Source organism: Carcharhinus amblyrhynchos, chromosome 15 (genome assembly GCF_965287045.1).
Source record: "Carcharhinus amblyrhynchos chromosome 15, sCarAmb.v2.hapA, whole genome shotgun sequence".
NCBI classification, from domain to species: Eukaryota; Metazoa; Chordata; class Chondrichthyes; order Carcharhiniformes; family Carcharhinidae; genus Carcharhinus; species Carcharhinus amblyrhynchos.
In genome coordinates, this window is record NC_137338.1 from 24,146,334 (window position 1) to 24,173,496 (window position 27,163).

General features: G+C 40.5%; 1 protein-coding gene across 1 annotated transcript; it reads left to right on the plus strand.

The window, feature by feature from the left end:
* The first annotated feature begins 1,635 nt into the window (after window positions 1-1,635).
* LOC145352928 (uncharacterized) lies at window positions 1,636-19,019 on the plus strand. Its single transcript, XM_080203231.1, has 5 exons — window positions 1,636-1,718; window positions 2,368-2,706; window positions 2,805-2,882; window positions 12,450-12,536; window positions 16,309-19,019. The coding sequence occupies exons 1-5, from the start codon at window positions 1,664-1,666 to the stop codon at window positions 16,434-16,436; spliced, it is 687 nt and encodes a 228-aa protein (XP_080059357.1). The 5' UTR covers window positions 1,636-1,663; the 3' UTR covers window positions 16,437-19,019.
* Window positions 19,020-27,163: the final 8,144 nt, after the last annotated feature.

Sequence of the window (27,163 nt, forward strand, 5' to 3'; positions counted from 1 at the left end):
GAGCTAGACCAGAAAATTTAATGGACTATTTAAAGCTCTGTTGACCTCGGGCAGGAATCTCCATCATTGGGGCAGGCATGACCTGAAAATTCTGCCCATTCTTTAATTGAAAATTTTACAATTATTTATATTCCTCGAATAAAATTAATGCATTTCTACAAATACAAATTGGATTTTGGGAAATATGTGTCCTTTACACGGGTTTTTAATCAGGAGGATTACCACATCGTTATAGCAAAATGACGAATGCTGGAAAATCTCAGCAGGTGCACTTTTGCAGGGTACAATTTTGTCTTTTAAAAAGCATTTAGACAGTTACATGGGCAGGATGGGTATAGAGGGATATGGGACAAATGTGGGCAACTGGGACTAGCTTAAGGGTTAAAAAAGGGGTGGCATGGACATGTTGGGCCGAAGGGTCTGTTTCTTTGCGTAAAACTCTATGACTCTAGGTCTGACATGGGGAGAGAATAGAGCCAATGTTTCGAGTCTGAGCTTTGAATTGAAATGTTGGCTCTATTTTCTCCCCAAAGATGCTGTCAGACCTGCTGAGATTTTCCAGCATTCTCTGTTTTTGCTTCAGATTTCAGCATCTGCATTAAAGTTAAAGCTAAAGTTTATTTATTAGTGTCACAAGTAAGGCTTACATTAATATTGCAATGTGAAATACTCCTAGTCACCATACTCCAGAGCCTGTTCAAGTCAATGCACCTAACCAGTATGTCTTTCAGACTGTGGAAGGAAACTAGAGCATCCAGAGGAAACCCACACAAACACGGGGAGAACGTGCAAACTCCACACAAACAGTAGCCCAAGCCAGGAATTGGACCTTGGCACTGTGAGGCAGCAGTGCTAACCACTGTGCCACCGTGCTCTTGTATCTCTTTTAATGTGTTATTGCTAGTAAAGGGCTTGAAATACAACTGCAAATACAATTGAGTATAGAAATAATAACCAAGATTATTCTTAGCACCTGTGTGCTAAGCATTTCTACTCTGAGTTTTATAGCTTCATAGAGATGTTTTTGGACAGAGTTAGAGGCTTATTTAAAATTTGGGAATTCTCATTCGACATCAGGACAGTGGGGTAAAATTTAATTCCATGAATGAAACATTCCAGTGTATTAGACAGTTTCTGTTGAAGTTGGTAAGTTCTGAGGTGTGTACTGCTGTTTAAGAAATGATTGTGCTGGAATTGGCCTTCCCTGCAGCTGGCCCGAACATATCAACTGCTTATCTTCCTCATTGCTACAGTGATAGCTCTGCTTGAACCAATTTAAATGTGAACACATCTTCCAGCAAATGTGCATTCCCAATCATAATAAAGATCTCACCCCATTTCAAAAAAATATCTTTGAGCTTTTGAACTTCTGGTATTCAAAAGTGCGAGTTACCAAAAAAGAAGTGGATACTGTAGGTTCTAGCCCAAGTCAAACTATACGTAGGCAAGATTATTTATTTCCTTTCAGAACACATGCTTATAAAGTGCAGGGTGATCACTTCCGCGTGTAGAGGAGTACGAATGGCAAGAATCTCATTTCAATATGTGTGGGTGAGATAGCTTTCATTGACTTAAACCTTAAAGTCTAACCACACATGCATGCGTCAACTTTGCTGAACTCACCGACTTTTCTGTTTCAGAACACCACGGAATCCACATCAGTATGACTTGTGTAGCTAAAGTGGTCATGTTGAAGTTATGCCTCTTGATTTTCACAAGTAAGTTGATCCTTTTGTTTCTCAAAAATGAATTTCTTTCTTTAAGGACAAAAGAGATTATGGGGTGATTTGATGGAAGTGTTCAAAATCACGGATGGTTTTGTTAGAGTAAATGAGAAGAAACGGTTTCCTCTGGAAGGAGGGCAGAGGACATCAATGTGCGATAATCAGCAAAGGAACCAGAAGGGAGATGAAAAGAAATTATTTTATTCTGATCTAGAATTTGCTGCCTGGAAACATGGTGGAAATAGACTTAATAGTAATTTTTAAGGGGAAATTGTATACATGCTTCAAAATGAAACATTTACAGGACTGTGGGGAATGAGCTGGACACTGGAGTGAATTAGATATCTCTTTCAGTGAGCAGCGCCCGTCATAATTCTACTTTGAGTGGCTGGAGTTGTGCCATCAGATGGTACAAGGCAAAGTGTGTCTTTTGCCAAACTTCAACCCACTGCCTGATACAAATGTGAGATCTGTTGTACTTTGTGCTGATGGAGACAAAATGTAGCATGCTTGGATTGTATCATCCACTACTGTGTTAATCTATTCTGACCTTGATCTTTTAACCTTAATTATTCAATGCGACACAGATGATTCCTGAATTAAGACGCAGCCAATATCATTGTGGTTTTGTTTCTTTTTGCAGATCAAATATTGACTCTGCCGCAGCAAATTGAAATAACAGAATACATCAACGCCACTGTTGGTGAAGATGTGTTATTTTCTACAAACTCAACTTCGGCAGTGAATCGGTCGGTAGAATGGAAGTACAATTGTGGGACCAGTCAAAAAAGTATCGTAATGTTGACCTTCAGCGAACATGACGACAAAATCTTCCAACATTACAAGGATCGTGTACATCTTTACAAGAATGGTTCATTTTTATTGTTAAACATTGAGTCAAACGATACAGGATGTTACACAGTGACATTGGTAGATACATCGGGGAGCGAGGTAACAATAAAGAAATGGTTGTCGGTCTTTGGTAAGTTTTCCAGGCATTGGAAAGAAATCAAAATGGAAGCTTTGTTTCTCCTGGCCATCCTCCTCATGACAGAATTCTGTGTCCTATTTTACAAGCAGATAAACCTGCGTCTCCTACACCCAATAATGAAGTAAATATTACACTGAGTAGCAACAGTACAACCTGGAACATCATTGGTGAGTCTGCGACATTGATTATTCAATTTGGCTGATCAGGGCCTTGCTGCAAATGGTTCTGAACCGGGTTCACTAGAATGATAAAGGTTTATGTTGTTAGGACCGATTATACCAACTTGACCTGTCTACTGGTTTAAAAAAAAATCAAAGGATGGTGTAATTGTGATGCTAAAATGATAACAAGAATGATATGATAGTGTAAGTACAAAGCAGTTATTTCTTCTGGTGAGGGAATAAACATTATTAAAATCTTTTGGGGATTTTCACTGTAACTTCATTGCAGTGTTAATGTAAGCCTACTTGTGGCACTAATAAATAAAAAGACTAAACTTAAGCCACCCAGGAGTGAGATCAGGAAGCAACTTTTCACACAAATGGGTAGTGCAAATCTAGAATTGTCTCCCCAGAAGACAGTAGATGCTGATCCAAATTAAATTTTTGATGCTGCAATCATCAGATTTATTTTATTGCTTAGGTTAGTTAGATATAAGTCAAAAGCAGAGCTGAAGTACAGATAAGCCATGATGGTGAAATAGAAATGGGAATATACTATTCATTCTCTTAATCCCACGTTCATATGTAGATCAATTAACACATGCCTAGAGACTGGGTGGTATTGCTGCATTGTTTCCACGACACTTTTATGTTACTAGCTACGTAAACTACACACACACACACACACACACACACACACACACACACACACACACACACACACACACACACACACACACACACACACACACACACACACACACAAAGGATATTATCACACTGATCTTTGTATAATCTTACTGGGTGTAAATTGTTACAGCTTTACCTGCATTGCAGGAGTGACTACACTTGAAAATAACTTCATTTTCAGTCAAACACAAGGTGCCATCTAAATGCAGTCTTTTTCTTTTGTTTCCTATGAATTCAGGCTGTAAAAGGGTGTTTAATATTAAATCTAGGCGTAGAAACCTATTTCTCATATTCGAGAAAATGAGCTGTGTGTGGTAGCGTTAATCCTTATCACAACACAAATGGATATGCTCCCAGAATGACATCAAATCTAACATAATTAACTGGTGCAGTGTGAAGCCTTCGATAAAATTGCTCTTTTACAGAATGGTGGATTTGAAACCATAAATGTAACCCCAAAGAACGTGGAGGAGAATTTTAAAGTTTATTGGGTACATTTCCATGTAGATCCCAGGGAAAAGTGTAAATGGAAGTCTTCTTAGAGCCAGCGCAAAATTTCCCTAGTGATAGCAACATAATGATGGATGAAGGCTATTTGCATCACCAAAGCCTGTTTTTAATGTGTGCTAAATGCCTCTAATCACTGAATCTCTCACATACACAAGGAGGCCACAATCCCATGCAAGCCTTATCCCTGTCATCACACGGATTTACCCTGTTAATCCCCCTAACACTAGGGTCAATGTAGCATGGCCAATCAACCTAACCTGCACATCCTTAGACAGTTGGAGAAAACCAGCGAACCCACGAAGACGTCGGGAGAACGTACAAACTCCACACAGACAGTGACTGAAGGCCGGATTTGAACTTGGGACCCTAGTACTGTGAAGCAGCAGTGCTAACCACTGCACCACCGTGCCACCTCAACGGCTTTACTGTTTGATTATTCCAAGCAATTATATAACAAAACTGAATCCACTTAAAGTTTATTAATGATAGTAGGAAACATTCAGGACTTCAAAGGGGTGTGCTGCATGTAGTGAGCTCTGAGGAAATAATACTTAACGCAATAAGTATCAAAAAAAAGCTATAAATAGGATTAATGCTTTTATCAAGCCAAGCTATTGTCAAATAATAGTTAAATGATTTCTATGCCTAGGTTTAATATCAAGCACCCTTTTACAGCCTGAATTCACAGGAAACAAAAGAAAAAGACTGCATTTAAATGGTACCTTGTGCTTGACAGACAATGAAGTTATTTTCAAGTGTATTCACTCCTGCAATGCAAGTAAAGCTGTAACAATTTACACCCAGTAAGATTATACAAAGAGCAGTGTGATAACAATTAGATCATTTAGTTTCACGTTGTTGGTTGAGGGTAAATATTGGTCAGGCCAACAGGGATAACTCTTCTGTTCTTCTTTAAAATAGTGGAGAGGGACTTTTAGCCTACCCAGGAGGACAGGTAGAGGTAGGCTCTCTAACATCTCATCCAAACAACAACCCTCTCAGCAGCATTACACTCTTGCACTCGAGCGTCAGTCTTGTTATCCTTGTGCTCACGTCCCAATGTAGAACCCACAACCTTCATATCTAAAGAGGCAACAAGGTGGCACAGTATTAGCTCCACTCCCTCACAGTGCCAGGGACCCAGGTGCAATTCCAGATTTGGATGACTGTATGGAGGTTGCATGTTCTCCCCCTGTCTGCATGGTTTCCTCTGGGTCCTCTGGTTTCCTCCCCCAGCCCAAAGATGTGCAGGTTAGGCTGTTTGGCCGTGCTAAATTGGCCCTTACTGTTGGGGGACTAGAAGGGTAAATACACTGGATTATGGGGATAGGCCTGGGTAAGGCTGTTGTTGGTGCAGGCTAGATGGACTGAATGGCTTCTTTCACACCGTAGGGATTCTATGATTCAGTGATTCAAGTGTACTACCGACTGAGCCTCAGCTGATGTTTGGCATTCCTCAAACTGTGTTTATTGATTTTGTTTAGTTGGTTAAATATAAAAAGTGGTTTTAAAGGTTATGCTCCAGTTGGTCATAGGATCATATTATAATCATAGCCTACAAGAAGACCGCTCAGCCCATTTTGTCAGCGAGGTCCACTCTTCTGCCTCCTATCCCGCCCTCCAACTGGAATTATCCAATTCTCTTCTGAAAAACCGCAATCAAATCTGCTTTCACCACACTCTGAGGCAGAACATTCCAGATCCTAACCACCCATTGCCTTAAAAATGTTTACCACATGTCACCTTTGGTCCTTTTTTTGAGCCACTCCCCACTGACTTGCGATCTTCCTACTAATGCAAAACTGTTTCTCCGTATCTATTCTGTCCCGCTCCCTCAGAATTTGGAACAGCACTACAAATCTTCTCTCAGCTTTTCTCTTCTCTAAAGAGATCAACACCAGCATGTGCAATGGAATGACTTCATTTGAACATTTCAAACTGTGATGGTGGGACTTTATTATTGATTTCCTAATTATTAATTGGGAAGGAACCAGAATGGAAATTAGGACAATTCTGTCTCTTTTCCAACAAAGGGCTGTTAGAGTCTGGAAGGATAGCAGAAGCTGGTTCATTAGGAGCTTTCTAAAGGGAATTGGTTGTATGATTGTAAAGGGAAGAGTTGCAGAAGTATGGGGAAAAATAGCAGGGGAGTGAAGATAATTAGTTTGCTCTTTCAAAGCAAAGACAAAGGCACTTAGATGTGATTTGATTTATTATTGTCACATGAATTAGCATACAGTGAAAAGCATTGTTTCTTGCACGCTATGCAGACAAAGCATACCGTTCATAGAAAAGGAAAGGAGAGGGTGCAGGAAATAGTGTTACAGTCATAGCTAGGGTGTAGAGAAAGATCAACTTAATGTAAGATAGAAGCAAATTACTGCGGATGCTGGAATCTGAAACCAGAAAAGAAAACGCTGGAAAATCTCAGCAGGTCTGGCAGAATCTGCAAGGAGAGAAAAGAGCTGACTTTTCGAGTCCAGATGGCCCTTTGTCAAAGCTAAAAGTCATTGAAAGTGGAAGATATTTATACTGCAGGGTGAGGGAATGAAAGAGACATACTACAGTTACTCCTAACAGATGCTACCAGACCTGCTGAGATTTTCCAGCATTTTCTGTTTTGGTTTAATACAAGGTAGGTCCGTTCAAAAGTTTGATGAAAGCAATATTGAGCAAAATGACTTCCTTGCATGCTGTGTGATTCCATCAAATTTCCAATGGTATTGCACTAACTTGTCACAGTTTAGTCTGAACTTTTAAAAATACATCTTTTTTGGGGGAAAGACGTCACACCAGCTGCTTTCCTGCCAGAAACCATTGTGTACCGTTAACTAGCGTGAGAGTATTTCCTCACACTAGCAGATCAATGCACATTTGCCTCTTTTCTTGCTGCACTTCTGGCATCTGATCAACAACCAGGATGTGGCAACAATATCAGACACATGAAGGTAAAAGCAGCCTCAAACAGTTACAAATAGAGACAGATCATTCTGGACAGATGCTTCAGATTAATCAGCATCCGAGGCGAGTGTGCTCTTACATGATATTGTCAGGAAACAAAATCTCATCCTAGTAATGGTGCATAACAGCTTGTGGCAGGAACACATCTCAAAGACAAAGAGAGGTTGAGCTTTTGAGTGGTATCCCACCTCCGAATAACAATATCGAATGAACGGTCAGCCTTATCAGGTCGCGGTACCAAAATGCAAAATGAAAGGAGAATCATTATCTCTTTCTATTCTAATTGAGATGTCACTTGAAAAGTTTAGAGGCAACGGGCATACATTTTAAAATGATACTACTTTAAGGTATTTGGAAATGTCATTTATCGTTTCGTTGCTGTTGTACGTCTGACTTCCCTTTTGCGATTGTTGTATTGTTTCATGGTAGCTTAAACATATTTATCTTGCCTCCAAACCACCCATCCGCACCCCCCCCCCCCCCGCAAAAAAAAGATAAACTAAAAGCATCTGGACTTGGGAAATTAGAAACAGGAATAGGAACATAGGAATAGGAGTGACGATTCAGCCCTTCGAGCCTGTTCCACCACTCAGTTGGACCATAGCTGCTCTATGTCACAACGTGGAGATGCCGGCGTTGGACTGGGGTAAAAACAACACCAGGTTAAAGTCCAACAGGAGAATTCCCCACTCACCTGACCAAGGAGCAAATAAACCTGTTGGACTTTAACCTGATGTTGTGAGACTTCTTACTATGTCACAACCCCATTTTCCTGTTAAATTTTATAACAGTCAATAAATCATGGGACGAAGTGTGTTAAATGTAATATCTTAATGGAAACTATTTACCCCCCCCCTTTAATTTAAACCTGAAAATTAATTTTAATTTCTATCCTATATTTTTAATGGGTGAAAAATTGCATAAATATACATATACGTATCTATACACACACTCACTCACTCGCATATAATTAAATGCACACATTTATACACATCTTTTTTCTGTCACTCTTTCCATTAATATCTCAGAGATATAAATTACTTTATGCTACAGTAATTGTCATGTCTCCTCTTTGTAAGCCTCAAATGTACTGAAAGGTTTTAATTATGATTTCAAGTCCTGTACTCAGTAGATGTGTTTTGACATTTGTTTTTCATTTATTGCTTGCCAATTGCTTTTTTTTTCTTCATTGCCATTTCTCTCACTGATAAGTGGAATTGGCTTCAAATGATATTGTTGATAAAAAAGAAATTGGCTGGACACCAAGCTACGAAAGGCTTTGCAAGCCCAGAAAAAAAGATGCAGACAGGAGCAACATACATGGAAAGCGAATGAACTGCAAGAATAGGGTTTAAAAGAAAGTTGAATTGCTACACTTTGGATAAGCAAAATATAAGGTCAAATTTAATTGAATACACAAAATGTCAAATGGCTTAGGTGAGGTAACTCCTGAATATTTCTTTAAAACAAAACAGTACAGTAAGACACAGGCTGTTAATTTACATTTGGATCAGAAGGAATTTCTTGGTCCAGTGTTCCAAATGGCTGGAATAGTGTACCCCACATTGAATGGAATTGATACAGGAAAAATACTAAGCTAAGATTTGGCAATACATTTTCCCTTTCCTTGACTCCCCTGACATTATGAATGTGGGTCTATAGAATAGAATTGTAGAAACCTACAGTGCAGAAGAGACCCCTTGGCCCATCAAGTCCATGCCGACAGTCGAGAAACGCCTGACTTCCCACCTAATCCCATATACCAGCATTTGAATGTTATAACATGCCAAGTGCTCATCTAGGTAGCTATATATCTTTAGAAATAGAGATAAACAAATTAAATAATTTTACATATGCTGTTGCAAATAAATTGCTAAATAAATGGACACATTTCCCATTATAAGGAGCTGCTTATTCCTGCCAGAAGCTTTAATAAAGGCCAGTAGAAGATATCAAAAAAGGTGTACCTTAGGACCAAATTCTTTGGCCCCAATAATTTATAGCAACAAACGAAGTGTAGGCTTCATCCAATGTGAAGTTGGATTTCAGCTCCATTCCAGCCTTCTCTGCTTAGTGGTTCTTTCTTAGGATATTATGGAAAACTGTCTTCAGTTTTCTTCTGCTTTCTACTGAGGCAATCAGTTGAAATATTGTAGAGGAATTCTCCAAAAATACTAAAAGATACAGTTGAGCTCGAGATCCAGTTATATTAAATTCTATATGGCACTCAATGCATTTATGTGTAAAGTAGCCACCAATGATCATCGATATACGAAGCATGTCTTTTCATATTTCAGAGTAACATGTTTACAGTCATTCAGGATTTCTAAGCTATTAATGGATTCTAAGTATTTTTTTAAATTTCATATTCAGAATGTAATCAATAAGGGAACCATTGAAGGGAGAATTAATTTTGCTGGTGAGGAAGGCATAGCAACACTATGTTTGGAACGAAAATTGTTATACTGTGCAAAATTTGAAAATAACAGGTAGGACTACCCCTGCAACTCTCCGTGGGGGAAACAATTACTACAGTTGACAATTTGTAGACAAAACATCACTGCATTTGTGGAAATGTTGTCCCCTCAGGACTTCCAACAAAATTGGACCAGAAAAAGATTGTGATCATATGAGCAGCCCTGAACAGATCCTCAATAATGTACTTCCAACATTGCTACAATGAATCTTCATCTGTCACCATTTAAGTCCATTGTTGCTTTAAAGTAAGCTTATATCTGTCTACATGAAATGGATTTTTTAAAAAAACATTGTTTTTTAAATCTACATCATGGAAGATCTTGCTTTAAAAAAATTGGACAAATTTGCACTATTTTTCCAGATAAAAATTTTCTTCTGTCTACTGTACTGAGAGTCAAAGATATTTAAGTTAAATGAGCAAATTGGTAATTTGGGGCAAGAGGACTGTTTGAAAGGAATGACTGAATAACACGGCAAAATATGCAGCAGAGTCCTGGTAGTTCAAAGTAAGCGACTCTGTCTAAAAAAATCAGATTACAGATAATTGGACATAGAAATTAGCCACAGAAAATGATAGGCGTTTGAATGGGTCCAATTAGTGATTACTTCTGTTGAATTTCTGGCCTAAGACAATTCAACAAAGCTCCAAAATTCATAAAGGCAAAACTGCTGGATTATCTCACAGTTTAACAAAAACACGGGAGCAGATTAAATGTGACTTGTTCTCATTCATATAGGTTGGGTCAGTGTTACAGAATATTATCTGAAGACTCCATTCATTGAAACATAGAAACATAGAGGCTGGAGCAGGCTTTTTGACCCTTCGAGCTTGCTCCGCCATTCATTATGATAATGGCTGATCATCAAATTCAATATCTGCTCCCCCTTCCCCCCATATCCCTTGGCCCCTTTAACCATAAAGAGCTATATTTAATTTCTTTTTGAAATCAGACAACATTTTGGCCTCAGCTATTTCCTTTTGGTACTGAAATCTGCACATTCACCACCCTCTGGATGAAAAGATTTCTTCTCACCTCAGTTCTAAAAGGTTTACCCCTTATCCTCAAATAAGACCCCTCGTTCTGGGTTTCCCCACCATTGGGAACATTCTTTCTGAATCTACCCTGTCTAATCCTGTTAGAATTTTATAAGTTTTGATGGATCAGTTCTCATTCTTATAAACTCTAGTGAATAAAATTCTAATCGACTTAGTATCTCCTTATATGACAGACCTGACATCCAAGGAATCAGCCTGGCAAACCTTCACTGTACTCCCACTATCGCAAGGACATCCTTTCTCAGATAAGAACACCAAAACTGCACATAATACACCAGGTGTGGCCTCACCAATGCCCTATACAATTGCAGTAAAACATCCCTCTTCAGACTAAATCAGCCCTATAATTTCACACAAGCACAAAGGTTGTACGTATTTGGAGAATAATGAGAGTGAGGGGTGGACCTGACATTGTGCGATAGTATAACAGCAGTGAGAGTGTATCCACATCCCATTCTGCATCTCTCCCAGTTTTCTTCATGTTTGGGAAATAAACATTAGGAGAGATGGAATACAAGCTTCAGAGTCGCTATTATCCCTTTGACACGATCATACAAAGTCACAATACACACAGGATTTACAATATGGGGAGATTTGGGGATCAAAGGTGCAGGGAACAGAGGTGTTATGCTATTGATTGTTTTCTCCACAAGGTAAGGCTGAAAATAAAAACAATTACTTGTGTGTTGTAAGTCTTGTTCCACAAACAAACACCCATTATCGTAGTTTGATCCTGTACCACGCTCACCTTTGAGCGAGTATAAACCACCAAGTTTAAGTTTGGATGAGCAAGACAATCCAATCAGTCCAGCTCCTTCTTGTTGAGATCCAACCTTCAGCCAGCACAACTTCCAGCCACACTAAGTGCACCCGGAATCCGCTGCCCTATCCAGGAAAAACAATGGCAGCGTGGTGACACAGTGGTTCGCACTGCTGCCTCACCAAGCCAGGGACCTGGGCTTGATTCCTGGCTTGGGTCACTGTCTGTGTGGAGTTTGCATGTTCTCCCGCTGTCTGCGTGGGTTTCCTCCGGGTGCTCTGGTTTCTTCCCACAATCCAAAGATGTGCAGGTTAGGTGGATGGCCGTGCTGAATTGCCCCTTAGTGTCAAGGGGACTAGCTCAGGTAAATGCATGGGGTTATCGATATAGGGCCTGGGTGGGATTGTGATCGGTGCAGACTCAATGGGCCAAATGGCCTCCTTCCGCACCGTAAGGATACTAGCCCGATTCATCATAATTTCAAATTAAAACACCACCTAAACCTCTTAGTGCAAAACCTAAAACTGATGGCTTAGTTTTCAGGCCATCAACCACACAGCATTGGATACAATGAAAGTGTTAAATTCCCTGTTATCAGTGAATGTAACAGCAGCTTTCTAATATAGTGTTAGTATTCATATTAGAATGGTCTAAGATGTATTTCAAATCACTAGAACTGGTTTCAGCTCCATTTTGCTCAGGTTTGGAGTTCATGATTATGTTCTTAAACACATGAAATAATTTAAATGAGTTTTTTAAAACATTTCATGGGTACAATAAATACGCGTGTTAATAGTTATGCATTATGTTTCAATACAGGAATTAGTGAGCAAGCGTGACACTTAAACATCTTTGCTCACTATTTCCATTTTGCTGCTATTAATAACTGTCCTACTTCGTTCCTTGGATGTTGTTGAGTGGGACTTGTTGAAACTTGAAACTGGTGTAAAATTAGTACAGATTGCTGGAAAAGCATTGCTGGAGTTTCAATCTGAATAATACACCGTGCCCTGAAATGACTGAGGCACTTCATTCTCTACCAACTTTCTTTACATTGAGTTTGCATTTCTTTTCCCCATCACCCCCCCGCTTCTCCCAATACCCAACCCTCACATAGGCATTTCGACTGGTGTCACTGTGCTTGGATTCTGTGCAGTAGGTATATATCTCCTCAGGAGATGGATGCAGGAAAGTACAGAAGCTGGTAAGTGAGATATCTGTCCTTCCAAAAGCATATTAATAGAAAGATGCTTTAATACATCAATTCATCAATTTTAATGAAATATATTTGGTCACACTGACGGTTAAAGAATTCTTTCTAACTCAGTCATTCGGCAGCACAGCATTTGAACATCTCTGAAAAGGGAGACATATTGCTGAAGCTTTTCATCCTGCAGTCATTAGGACAAACACAAGCATGCCAAATTTCAAACAATCACAACAATTTATACTGCAAAGAAATGAATGCTGATTAGCTGGCAAGACAACTCCAAAGTATTGTCACGGAGAAAGTAACAAGGAACTTTAGGTTCCCCAAGCACCTAGCTAATTGACAAAAAGGGCCCAAGGCTTAAATGTATTCATTTGTTTGCAAAGGATGGATCCCTGCATATGACTGCATGTTACAGTTCAAAGCATGGCTCATTTACCCTTGCTTATTCATTCATGGGATATGTGCATTCCTGGCTGGGTCAGCATTAATTACCCATACCTGAGAACATTTAAGAGTCAACCTCATTGCTGTGGGTCTATAACCACGTTTAGACCAGAAGGCAGATTTCCTTCCTTAAACGACATTAGTGAACCGGGTGGGTTTTTACGAAAATTGGCAGTGGTTTCATCGTCGTCGGTAGACTCTTAATTCTGGATTTATATTGAATTCAAATGTCATCACCTGCCATGGTGGGATTTGAACCTGGGTCTCCAGAGCGTTACCCTGGGTCTCTGGATTACTAGTCCAGTGACAATACCACTATATTACCGCCATCCCCACGTATCCCTTCCTGAATTTTGCAAACCTCTTCTTGCAATCATTATGTGTAAAATGAGACAGCAGACTTTTGAATTCACATTGTGTGTTCCTAAAGTGAGTAAAAAAATGTTTTGAGGGAAAGCATTGCAACACAATGATGTCTTACTGAGTAAATACACTATGGGCTGAATTATTCAGCTTAGTGGGAGCAGGAAGTGAAATCAATCAGCTTTCTTGCTTCTACAAATGACCCCGAAATGGAAAATGCTTATCTGGAAGAATCAGGTGAGAACAGAATCTAACTTGGTTGTGAATCCTTTTGTAGTTAAATAGTCTATTGGCTTTGTCTGCCAACAGACTATTTGCATAAGATGTTAGGGGGCACTGTGCTCCAGCAGGAATGAGAATGTCAGAGAGAGAAGATGCAATAAAAAAACTGCATAAATTCAAAATGAATTCTCAATTTTTGTAAGTGATGTTTTGAGGAAGCTAAAGATGATAAAATTGCAGACAATAGAACAGACCAATAAATACTGTAACAGTATTTCAATAGAAATTGCAACACTGCAGCAATTCAAGCCTTAACTTTTGAATGCAAAGAGGTAGATTGTCCTGATTGGATATTAACAGTGCCGGAGGATTTTCCCTAACTATATTCACAGGCTTTGAGATTCACTGTTACGCATTTGGCCAAGCTGGTACAGAACACTAGTACCTAACAAAAGTATTGCCCATTCAATTGAGATAAGGGCTGGTTTTACCTTTTTGATGGTGGCTGCTCATTATACCTTTCGGTATATAGTATATTCACTCCCAAGCCTTTAGCTCATTATACCTTTCGGTATATAGTATATTCACTCCCAAGCCTTTAATCATTATCATCATTACACCTGGAATTCTCCAGCCATCCACGACCTCTTATCACTGCCAGTGAGGATGGAGAATTTGACACTCAGCCAAATCTCCATTCACAGCAGCAGGATCAGAGAATCCCACTGGCATGAACAGCCGGGGAATCTCACGCCCTAAAATCATTAAGATCATTGAAAAAGAAATATGAGATATTATTACGGGTGAACATTAATCAAAGAGATCATTTTGAAGGAATCTACTGATTGAGGAGGAGGCCAGGTAGAGAGTGGGGAGAGGCGTAAGGGTTCAATTGCAGAACCTGGGGCCTCAGCAGCTAAAGGCACGGCGGGTCAATTGAATAATTGACATCACAAGTGCAGAAGAGGCATGAATCAGAGGATATCTCAGAGAATTAGGGCCAGAAGTGAGTTGGAGGGGTAGATAAAATCAATTAACGTAAATGTAAAGTTTACGTATTGGTCACAAGTAAGGCCTACATTCACACTGCAATGAAGTTACTGTGAAATTCCCCTAGACGCCACAGTCCAGCTCCTTTTCGGGTCAATGCACCGAACCAGCACAGCTTTCGACCATGGAGGAATTTGAAAACTAGGATAAGGAATTTAAGAATCAAGATGTGGCTTGACCAGGATCTAATGTGATCATGGTGGTGTTAGGTAAGTGGGAGTTAGCAGCAGTTAGGGTGCAGGAGGCAGAGCTTTGGCTGAGCTGATGTTTACAGAGGTAAAGACTAGCCATGAGTGCATTGGAAGAGTGATGTCTCAAGGTGATAAAGGCATGAGTAAGAATTTCAGCAGTAGATGAGCAGAGAGAGTGAAGAAGTCGGACATTATGCCAGAGGTGGAACTAGCAATAGCATGAATATGAAGTTGGAAGCTCAACTCAGTGTCAACCAAGGTTGAAAACAGGCCGGTTGAGTCTCAGACTCAGTTGCCAGGGAGAGGCCGGAATTGTCAGCAGGGGAAACAGAGTTTTGAGGGGGGAGTGAAAAGGGATTGATTCTTCCCAATATTACATTGGAGGAGTCAAGAGAGGCGATGGTGAGGTTGGGGTGTCATCAGCATGCACATGGAAAATAACACTGTGCTTTCAGATCATGTGACCAAGGGTCTGCCTAGAGATGAGAAATAAGTGGGAGTCAAGGATTAGTCCTTGGGGGATGCCAGAAGTAATACCCAGGAGCAGGAAGAGAAACCATTGCAACAGTGTTCCTGGATATGAATAGATAGATTTTAAAAAATGGAAGCAGATGAGAGCAGTCCTACCCAATTTGTTGACAGTGGAGAGGTGTTGGAGGAAGATGGCCTGGTTAATCATGTCAAAGGCTGAAGACAGGTCAAGAAGGATTAAGAAGGCTTTTTTTTGGGTTGGGAGAGGCGAGGGAAATCACATTGGTTGTCATTTGTGACAGAACTGTTTCAATATTGTGGCAGGGACCATAATAGTTGGATTGATTGTACACAGATAACTGAACCACTGCCAGCCACTTCCAGCCTCTACTATAAGTCAAAATCAGCCCATTTAGGAAATTCATCCAGAGTGGTAGTAGAGATGTGTAACAAGTTGCCACGAAAAGCCAGTGAAAAAAAATAAAAAGTTAAAGTAAAGCTATTTATTAGTCACAAGTAAGCTTACATTCACAGTGTAATGAAGTTACTGTGAAAATCCCCTAGTCACCACACTCCGGCGCCTGTTTGGGTACATTGAGGGAGAATTTTAACTTAGCCAATGAATGTAACCTGTGCATCTTTGGACTGTGAGAGGAAACCGAAGCACCGAGAGGAAACTCAAGCAGACACAGGAAGAACATGCAAACTCAATGCAGACCCAACCGTGAATCAAACCCAGGCCCTCTGGCGCTGTGAGGCAGCAGTGCTAATCACTGTATGACATATGTAGTATGAGTACATGGCACAATAATTATGTAGTGAAAATGTTGGGTTAAGATTCAAAAAGATGCGGACTTGATCTAAATTAATTTTCCTACTTCTAAACTTTCCTAAATTGTTAAATAATTTGTGCTGCAACAGTCAATACAAGAAGAATTTCTTATAAATTTGTTATCTGGTTGTAGAGATTGTGAACAGAATAAGTGGCAATGAAATCACTACTTTCCTCATTTTTATTACAGCAATTCCAGGGATGAAGAACAATGAGAATTTAAATAGCAGCGTTCCAATGGTCGTTTATTCAACTTATGTCGGTACATTTCCTAACTATGGGAAGTCATGTCAAATAAGTCCTCTGGATCAAACATGACCAGAGCTTTGCTGTGCCCCAGTGTGTTTGATAAACTTGTCTATAGGTTATTTAAAAATGTACAGTGGAACCTCAATCATCTGCACTCCTGCTACACACTTTCTTTATTCATCACAAGGATGGATGCCACATGGAAACTGCTAAAATACCAGGTCAAAAATGTCCTCGCAGCCACCTGCTGGTGGAACCATCACAGCCCTAAAAAATGATGACAAACGCATCTCAAACGTGGACCTCCTCAGCTGCAAAGATGTCCAGTTGTGTTATCATATTCTTACCTTCAGCAATTTGGTGTTGAAAATAGACACAGCACTGAGATTAATAGAGTTTGCCTGTTCAAATGGGCCCATGCTTAACGGGTTGTTTGGCTGGTGAGCAGGCCACTCGTATGAGTTCATTGAAACCCAACCCGCCCAGTGGGAAGCTGATGTGATCAGGTCAACTGGTTTGACTCTGGTGAAGGGTCATCCAGACTCGAAACATTGGCTGTACTCTCTCTCCACAGGTGCTATCAGGCCTGTTGAGATTTTCCAGTATTGTTTGTTTTTATTTCGATCAAATCGACTGCCCGTTTTGCACACTGCTTCGAAGTTAATGATAAGCAGTCAGGTTTGATTTGCTTTGATTTATTATTGTTACATGTATTAACATACAGTGAAAAATATTGTTTCTTGCGTGCTATACAAATACAGCACACCGTACATAGAGAAGGAAAGGAGAGAGTGCAGAATGTAGTGTTAGAGTTACAGCTGGGTGGAGAGAAAGGTCAACTTAATACGAGGTAGGTCCATTCAAAAGTCTGATGCGGCTGATCTGATCAAGTCAATTTCCCTTCAGACAGGTTAAAGTTTAGGTTTGTTTATTAACTACAAGTAGGCTTACTTTCACACTGCAATGAAGTTACTGTGAAAATCCCCTAGTCCCCTGTTTGGGTACACTGAGGCAGAATTTAGCACGGCCTATTCCTCTAACCAGCACGTCTTTGGACTGTGGGAGGAAACCGAACACCCAGAGCAAACTCACGCAAACGCAAAGAGAATGTGCAAACCCCACACAGATAGTGACCCAAGCCAGATAGTGACGAATGCAGGCCCCTGGCAATGTGAGGTAGCAATGGTAACCATTGTGTTACCGTGCCACCCCTAGTTAAGCTGGTTAGTTTAAGATATCCCTCCTCCCTCCCTTTTGAAACTAACACTACACAATACAGTCACCAGCTGGCTTTGTGTTCACATGTCTCCACCGAGCAGATCCATTTAATCAGACAGGTCGTGCATTGATAAAACTTCTGACTCTACACACCTGATTTTAGTAGGGACATATCTGTGAAAGCAAGTGCATGCTGCCTCAAATGCTTACCCCTATAGCACTGAGGCCTATGGTTAGCACTGAGAGAATATATTTTGCCTATCTTTCTTCCATCACAGGTGGATCCAACAGCAGGCTAGCAAAGATAAAAGCAAGACACTGCAGAGTCTGGAATCTGAAACAAAAACAGAAAATGCTGGGAAATCTCAACAGGCCTGACAGCATCTGTGGAGAGAGAATAGCACCAATGTTTCGAGTCTGGATTTTCCAGCATTTTCTGTTTTTGTAGCAGGATTTGAAAATTTGTAGAGAGGATGAGGAATTTGAACTGAGTATCTATTCATTAACTTTTTTAAGGCCCATTAATCTTACAAAATACTTTGGTGGCGATCTCTGATAGGCTAATGAAAGGACAGATCAGATCAGATTCTCAGATCAGTGTTGATTGCTGTGCTAAATTTTAATACCGACAAGAGAAGATCGAAGATAATCAAGTATGTGCATACTTTCATCACCTTGAATTGAAAAGGAAGTTTGTTAAACCAGCCAGACATACAGTACTGATGAAGTTTACTGATATATGTTTTGACTTGTGCACACCTAAGTTAAACTGGTCGAAGAAGTCTTGTGATCGGGCATCAAAGTGATTCTAATTCTGAATGTTATTCCTTGGTATCAAATTACTCCATGAGGTTTAAGTACCTTAAAATTAGGCTCTATGGATATTTGGATGCACAACACATTGATGTGAAATTTTTCTGTCAGCTTTTTTACTGGACACATTTGTTTAGTGATTTGGTTAAAGTGTTGACAAAGGAATTTCAGACAAATATGTCCAGTATCTGCATACTAACACATCCAGTCCCCAATTTCGAGGGCAAAATTTATTAACCAATTCTGCAAAGTTTTCTAACACTGTAAAACATTTGCCTTTGTGAAATTGAAAGTGCCACCCTTTCTTTTTAATGCACATTTTTGGTTTACTAGTCTTTCACTTCTTATTCACTTGTTAGCATATTTGTTTTCAATAAAACGTGAACACTTCTGACACCAAGTAAACCCTCCTGTTGTACTTTTTGCTTCCAGTACACAAAATTAACAGAGGTCAGACATGTCTGATTGCAGTTTGCTTATTTGGGGTTTTCCAATGTGACACAATTGAATCAAACTGTGCTATTCATGTATAAATTCAATTAAATTGTTTTGATTCTGATGCACACTAAGCTGGTATTTAATAAACTGAACCTGTCTCTTTATTGTATGACCCATGCTATATTATTTTAAAGGAATTAACTCAATCTTGGGACATGATACCAATATATACTGTTACTTTACTGAAATAATTAACAAGAGCAACTGGTGTAGGGCACCAAGCAAAATAAAAAATGTCAATGTGCAAATTGGATACATTGAACTCACTGTAGTATTTCTTTTAAATGGCAAAGTATGATGAGACAGTGCAGTCCATGTGCTGTGGGTTGACCCACAATGTTGTTAGGGAGGGAATTCTAGGATGTTGACCCAGCGACAATAAAGGAACAGTGATGCATTTCTAAGTCAGAATGGTGAGTGGCTTGGAAGGAGAACTTCCAGGTGGCGGTATTCCGATATGTCTGATGCATTTGTCCTTCTAGTTGTTAGGTGCTGCCAAAGGAGCTGAGGCGAATTCCTGCAGGGCATTTGGAATGCGTCTAATTTTCATTATTCTGGGTTATATTAATGGAAATTTAAGCTATGTCTATTCAGCCTCCAAGTACTTGCTGATAGTTACTTCTCAGATCCTGCAGTTTGAACAATGTAATTAGCATTAAGTGAAGAAGTAGCTGAAGGCAATGCGAGTAGTAAGTCACAGGAATTGAGTGAACTGATTGAATGACAGCTACTGAGCCTCACAACGCCAGAGACCTGGCTTGGGTCACTGTCCGAGTGGAGTCTGCAGCTTCTCCCTGTGTCCATATGAGTTTCCTCCCACAGTCTGAAAGACATGCTAATTAGGTGCATTGGCCATGCTAAATTCTCCCTCAGTGCACCCGAACAGGCACTGGAGTGTGGCGACTCGGGGATTTTTACAGTGGCTTCATTACAGTGTTAATGTCAGCCTACTTGTGACACTAATAAATAAAACTAAACTTAAACTTAGCTGCTCACACGGAGGACAAACCTCGGTACAGCTGGATAGTTCTGTGTCTGTTTGCAAGTAGTTTTGTGAGGAAACCTCCAATGAGCCTCCAATTAGCAGACATACAGTGAAATGAAGTATTGTCATATCAAATCATTTCTATATCTGTGCCTTGGCATGTCCAAATTCTTTAAAAACTCCATAGTTATTCAAGGAGACAAATTTTCAATGAGGGATCCAACACCCACATGAATTCCATGGACTGAATAATATAGAGTGAAAATGAATCTGTACCATGCTCACGTCAACATAACTGAGTCACAATCACTGCAGGCTGTATTCCCAATGTCATCACTCCTGAACACAATAACATGTGGGCCAAGAAATTGTGAGCCCTTCCACTTTATTCAAATTCAATTTCATTACTTAGTTAAGTTTGTTAAAATGACTGTTGACTGGAATAATACATGTTGGGAGCAATAAAATGCTATGGGAGCCTGACTTTCACTGAAAGATTGTTTGAAGATTGTTAAGGCCACCAGCTGGGCCCTCAGTTTGACCTTAGCAGTTCAGGCTACTGTGATTGCTGCTGGCACTTGCTACTGGAAGTTGTGTTTCCTGTGTTGTTTTGAGGTATCACTAAGTCTGCAGTCAAGTGCATTCAAACCCGTAACTGTATCTCAGCTTGTTTGGTGTATAAAGATGGGGATAGTGGTCTTTGTTGGATACCCATCCCCCATGGAGGAAGAGGAGATGGCCAAAGAAAGACCAGGCGGTCAGAGGCAGGATACACTGATGAGGCATGAGTCTTACCTCTGCATCTCCATTGGTGTAAGAAGTCTGACAACACCAGGTTTAAGCCCAACCGATTTATTTGATAGTAAACTCACCAGCTTTCGAGGTTACCCCCTTCGTCAGGTGAATGGAGAGTTCTGGCCTCGGACAGAGCATATGAAGCACAGACAGTTTACAGATTACTGATTAGAATGCGAATCTTTACACCTAACCTGCTGTTCAAGTCCTAAAGTGGCCAACAATGTGAGTGGAAGGAGCACTGACCACAGGTTAAAGAGATGTATATTGTCTCCATGTGTATTGACCAGAGATGTGTATGTGTGCTTTTAGCCAAGTTCCACACACATGAGGATGGTCTCAACAGGGATCTTGGGTTCATGTCGCACTATCTGTAACCCCCGTGATTTGCCTCGGTTTGCAAAACCTCACTTACTGTGCTGTCTGGAGACAATACACATCTCTTTAACCTGTGATCAATGCTCCTTCCACTTACATTGTTGGCCACTTTAGGACTTGAACAGCAGGTTAGGTGTAAAGATTCGCATTCTAATCAGTAATCTCTAAACTGTCTGTGCTTTATATGCTCTGGCCGAGGCCAGAACTCTCCATTCACCTGACGAAGGGGGTAACCTCGAAAGCTAGTGAGTTTACTATCAAATAAATAGGTTGGACTTAAACCTGATGTTGTCAGACTTCTTGCTGTGTTTACCCCAGTCCAACGCCGGCATATCCACATCGTCTCCATTGCTGTAGCATCATGCATTCATCAGCTGCTCACTCTGGTGCTGGTGTGACACACTTTACAAATGTCCTTTAGTTGATTTGATTTATTATTGTCACATTGTATTAGTATACAATGGAAAGTATTGTTTCTTGCACACTGTACAGACAAAGCATACCATACATACAGCAGGAAAGGAAAAGTTGCAGCGTGTAATGTTACAGTTATACAAGGTCGGTCTATTCAGAAGTCAGCGGGGAAGAAGCTGTTCTTAAGACAGTTGGTACATGGCCTTAAACTTTTGTATCTTTTTCCTGACAGAAGAAGATGGAAGAGACTCTGTCCAGGATGCACGGGGCCCTTGATTATACTGGCTGTTTTTCTGAGGCAGCAGAAAGTATAGACAGAATCAGTGGGTGGGAGGCTGATTTGCGCAATGGTCTGGGCTTCTTTCGTGACCCTTTGTAGTTTTTTACGGTCTCCAACAGAGCAGATGCCAAGCTGTTATACAACCAGAAAGAATGTTTTCTATGGTGCATTTGTAAATCTGTTGAGAGTCACAGTGGACATGCCAAATTTCCTGAGTCTTCTGAGGAAGTAGGGGCATTGGCGGTCTTTCTTTACTGTAGCATTGGCATGGAGAGACCAGGACAGGTTGTTGGTGATCTCGACACCTAGAAACTTGAACCTCTCAACAATTTCCACTTTGTCCCATTGCTGTAGACAGGGCATGTCCTCCACCAGACTTCCTGAAGTTGGCTGAAATCTGTCATCCTTAGTTGGTCTGGCCTGCACATGACTCCAAAGCCACAACAATGTGGTTGACTCTCAATTGCCCTCCAAGGGATGGGCAATAAATGCTGACCAGCCAGTGATGTCCTTGTCCCATATGTGATTTTTTAAAAAAATGAATTGCTCTGTCCCCTTCCATGTTGGACACGAATGAAGTTGGTCCAGGTTTCCTGTTACAGCGACTAACTTTAAATTTCAAAAATGTAACTTTGAAGAAGTGCCGTAGCCAATAAAAAAAACTAGAACCGCCAGTTAAAAGTTTTGCAGAAATGTTCCAACAACACAGTGCTCAGCATTTCTCCGTACCTCTGAAATCTGACTGCTGCTTCCGTCCAGTAAAGTGAAACTTGTAAACCAGAGACTAAAGTGACACATTTTTAAAAATGATAATCGAAATGTATCATCATTCTCTTTTTGAGATGTGCCAAAGGGGGGAATGAATTCCCCGTCATTTTCAAACTGCCTGAGCTTTGTACTTTGTATTACCTCCCCCTCTTTCACTAAAATAAACCACAGTGAAACTTTTGAAGCATCAAACTTTTTTATTTAAAAGATTTACTTTTTATCCTCCTCACAGTGCTTAAAATGGAGTTTCTTTATGAAGTACACCCGGCCAGAGATTCCACACCACTTCTGTGAGATCTATTGAGTTATACAAGGTACCAATGCAGCATCGTGGCAGAGTGGTTACAGGGACCTGGGTTTAATTCCTGGCATGTGTTACTGTCTGTGGGTAGTCTACACGTTTGCCCCAGGGTTTCCTCCGAGTGCTCTGGTTTCCTCCCCCCGTCTGAAAGATGTGCTGGTTAGTTGTATTGGCTATGTTAAATTCTCCCTCAGTATACCGAAAGAGGCACCGGAATGTGGTGACTGCGGATGTTCACAATAACTTCATTGCAGTGTTAATGTAAGCCGACTTGTGACATTAATAAATCAACTTAAAAACATTTAGAACTTGGTCCATCACTCCATACGAATCCATTACAGATACAACAGGAAGTTCCCTGCAGTTGAACCAACTGGTCACCCAACTGTGGTCAGGAACACCCTTCCCTGCCAAACGTAATCACAATCGTTAAGTGCATGGCAACCAACATCAATTTCCAACCCTAGCCTTCTCCATATTCAGTAAGCCCAAGGTCAACAAAACTTTGCATTTGTAGCTCACCCACTACAATTCTTGTGGCAGATGGGATGGGAAAATTCTGCCCTCACTGTCAAAGTTTTTCAAGTTGCACTCATCAGGACAGATGCAAGAATGCCAAATCTCAAGGACAGCTTCAATTAATACTGCATTGGAGTAGTGATTTGTTGAGAAGTTGGCTCTGATTGGGCAAAGCATTGTCATGGTGAATGCACCAGGCAGGTATTGTCACCCAAGCTTTCCTTTTAGTCAGAAAAGTGTCAATGTCTGCACTTATTCCTTTTGCCTGCAGGATTCAGCATATGAATATATAATGCTGTGCCCAAGTACAGCTGACTTGCCAATCAGCATCCCCATCCTCATGCCATATAAGTTGTGGCCGTCATTGAAATTTGATATTCCTGCACATGTCCTGATGAGTGCAAAGTGAAAAACTTCAACACTCAATCTCTCTGTTCCACCATTCATGTCATTAATGAATCTGGTGAAAAGCTGTAGAGACCCAGAGAGCATTCCCTTACCCGAAAGAACCCCCCCCCCAGAGAGCATTCCCTTCAACCTGACTTATATCTTTATGTTCACGCTGAATAGCAAAGTATCGCTGTTCAAGTTATTGGTTTCCCTTCTGGTCGACTCACCAGGACCACTTCAACCCACACCACCAGAATCAGTATCTGTAATGCAATTTGTCAGAATGGATATTCAGTAAAGTTTACCTATTAGTGTCACAGGTAAGGCTTGTATTAACGTTGCAATGAAGCTACTGTGAAAATCCCCTAGCCACCACACTCTGTGTTCGGGTACACTGGGGGAGAATTTAGCATGGCCAATGCATCTAACCAGCACATCTTTGGACTGTGGGAGGAAACCCATGCAGACACAGGGAGAATGTGTGAACTCTGCGCAGTGACCCAAGCTGGGAATCAAACCCATGTCCTGGGTACTGTGAGGCAGTAGTGCTAACCAATGTGCTGCCATGCTGCCCATCCACCATCCATTCATCCATCCTTTCAAAACGAAAAAATACATATTAAACTTGTAGCAATGATGGTTATCCTATAGGTTTCTATAGAGATATTATGTTATCGAGTGTGATGAAATTAAACAAAATATCACAAAGTGACAACTTTTGGCACCTCAACACCTAACATGTCATGAATCCTAACCAGTGTATCCTCATCAATAAACAGACACAACAGTGCAAGTAACCTGATTTGATTTGATTTGATTTATTATTGTCACATTTACTAGTATACTATGAAAAATTTTGTTTCTTGCATGAAATACAGACAAAGCATACTGTTCATAGAGAAGGAAACAAGGGTGCAGAATATAGTATTACAGTCATAGTGAGGGTGTAGAGAAAGATCAACAATGCGAGTAGGTCTATTCAAGAATCTGATGGCAGCAGGGAAGAAGCTGCTCTTGAGTTGGTACGTGACCTCAGACTTTTGGATCTCCGGGGTGCATGGGGTCCTTAATTGTGCTGGCTGCTTTGCTGAGGCAGCGAGAAGTGTAGACAGAGTGTAGACAGTGTGAACCTCTTTCTGTCAGTACTCCCACTGGGTCTATGGTTTAAACTAGTTAGTTCTTCATTCAGGATTAGCAACTTGGAATTTTCCCCACCTGGCATACAAGTTGCTTTGCCTAGTTTGGCAATAAGTATTAGGTCCAAGGCTGCCACAGTTGTGTCCGCAATGCAAAGACAATGGATGTGAGCTTCTGTAGCCACACACAACCCCGGACACTCCAGGCCACATAGCCATTACAAGTCAACACAGGAAAGTCCCACTTCCTCACTACTTCCTTCTGTCCCTACAATCTTTTTCTCTTCTAGTACACCTGGAATAACATGGTGTGCAGATGTTGAGACTCATCCAAAGAACGCTTGGTGCTGCCTCCATCTGGATTTTGGGGTGGAGACAATCAGTGACCCTGGATCCTGGAACACCACAACAGATGGCAAAGAGTTCATCTTTCAGACAGATCTTTCAGCTCCAATGTCATTGAGGAGGTCCCATCTTCCTGGAAATCCATCTTCTTTCTTCAACGGTGTGTCAGTAATGTTGAACACCTTTTCAATATGACACCCTGATATGACAGCGGGGTATGTGTAATCAAGCTCTGCCCACCACAGAACATCTTGCTAAACTCCAGATGCATAATTAATGTGGTTGGTGTCAAAAGATGTGGCGTCTTTTTCCATCAGCCTCCGCAGTAGGGAATGTTCCCCATCCCCGTCTGTGCCATAGGACTTAGTCCTGTTGTGACCGCGATTTTATTGAGAAGTAATTATTAGCTGGTTACAGGGAAATTACCAGGAAACTCTTTTGTCGCATCCCTACCCACCAAATATTACATAACATAACTGGTCTACAACTCATTAATAGGGCAGTTTCGTCATAATCATGGAAACAATGCTCATAAAGATCAGACTGAGAAGATGATATCCTGACATTTAAAGATAAGGCACAGCACATTTTAATAGTTTGAACATAACCACAGTTTTCAACTAATTCTAGGTTAAAACTGATATCACATCCAATGCAAATTAAAAATGAGATATATGACTCAGCGCTGAAGATGAGGCTTAACACATTTGATTTCATTTTGTTCTGAGTCCTGTTACAAGTCCCATAATCATTCTGAAAATGCCTTAGCACGTGCTGTGATTAAGTACTGGACTAACCAAGAAGTTTCTTTTGTGGTTACGATTGAAGGAGAGTTGCCAATGAATAAACAACTGAGAAATGCATCTGGTCAGATCATGTTTAAGTTAACAGCGATAATAAAAAGATAATAAAAAGATGCCAGTGCCATGTCTGTCTGCCAAAGCATATTGACACTCAGAAGGCAGAATAAAAGTTTTGAATTCTTCTTAGTGACTTGGATCACTGCCTTGTCATAACTCTCACTGAGTCACTATTTCCAAACTCATCATTATTTCCTAGCTAGTCATTATTTTCCAACTTATCACGATTTCTTGGCTGATTATTATTTTCTGCCTAGTTATTATTTCCTATTTATTTGAACAGATGTATCACAGTTCAAGTGTTAGTGTGCCTGGAAGTCACAAGTCACAAAGCGAATAATCTTTTCTAAAGCAGAATGCTGGGAATCAGTTGGCTTTTTCTCCTGTGGTTCTTAATCTCAATAGATATGTCATAGAATCCCTACAGTGCGGAAGGAAGCCATTTGGCCCATTGAGCCTGCACCAACTCTTACCCAGGCTTACCACACATATTTAATCAGTTAATCCCCTCAATCCTTGGACAGGAAGGGGCAATTTAGCATGGCCAACCCACCTAACCCACACATCTTTGGGCTGTCTATTTTGTAATTGACAGAAAGAACTTGTGAAAGACTTTCAGCTGGAAATGTCAAAATAAATAAACATGATGCGCAACAGTAAGTTTGTCTCTTTAATAGCTTGCTACAAATTGTAACATGATTCATGTTGCGTCTCTGACATCCATTCTCTGTCCCTCTCCATTCTCAAATCGGACCCTGAAATGACATTGAGTTATACTAACTTAATGCATGGCTGCAAATTCTGCTCCCTCTTGTTTCAGTGGAAGTGCCATCCTGAAGTGGCTCTTCACTGATCTGCTCTGCTAATGGTTTTCCCTTTAATTTTGATCTTTTCTCTGATGCCTGTTACCATTCCTGTTTCCAGCATACTTTTTATGATTGGAAGAGTAGTTTGCATGCAGCATCACATCAGTCTCTGGACAGGACTACTTTCTAAGCCTTCAGTTGGTGCATTTCTATACACAAGGATTGCCTTGACTACATCGGTGTTGGATTTGCTTGATTTCTTGACGAGTCCATTGCCAATTTCCACGGCC

What these genes read in the sequence shown, in the direction of transcription:
- LOC145352928 (XM_080203231.1), top strand. Translation starts at nt 1,664, where the DNA reads ATGACTTGTGTAGCTAAAGTGGTCATGTTGAAGTTATGCCTCTTGATT. An exon ending in TACAACCTGGAACATCATTG is followed by an intron (nt 2,883 to 12,449) that starts GTGAGTCTGCGA and finishes ACCCTCACATAG; the next exon opens with GCATTTCGACTGGTGTCACT. An exon ending in GCAGGAAAGTACAGAAGCTG is followed by an intron (nt 12,537 to 16,308) that starts GTAAGTGAGATA and finishes TTTTTATTACAG; the next exon opens with CAATTCCAGGGATGAAGAAC.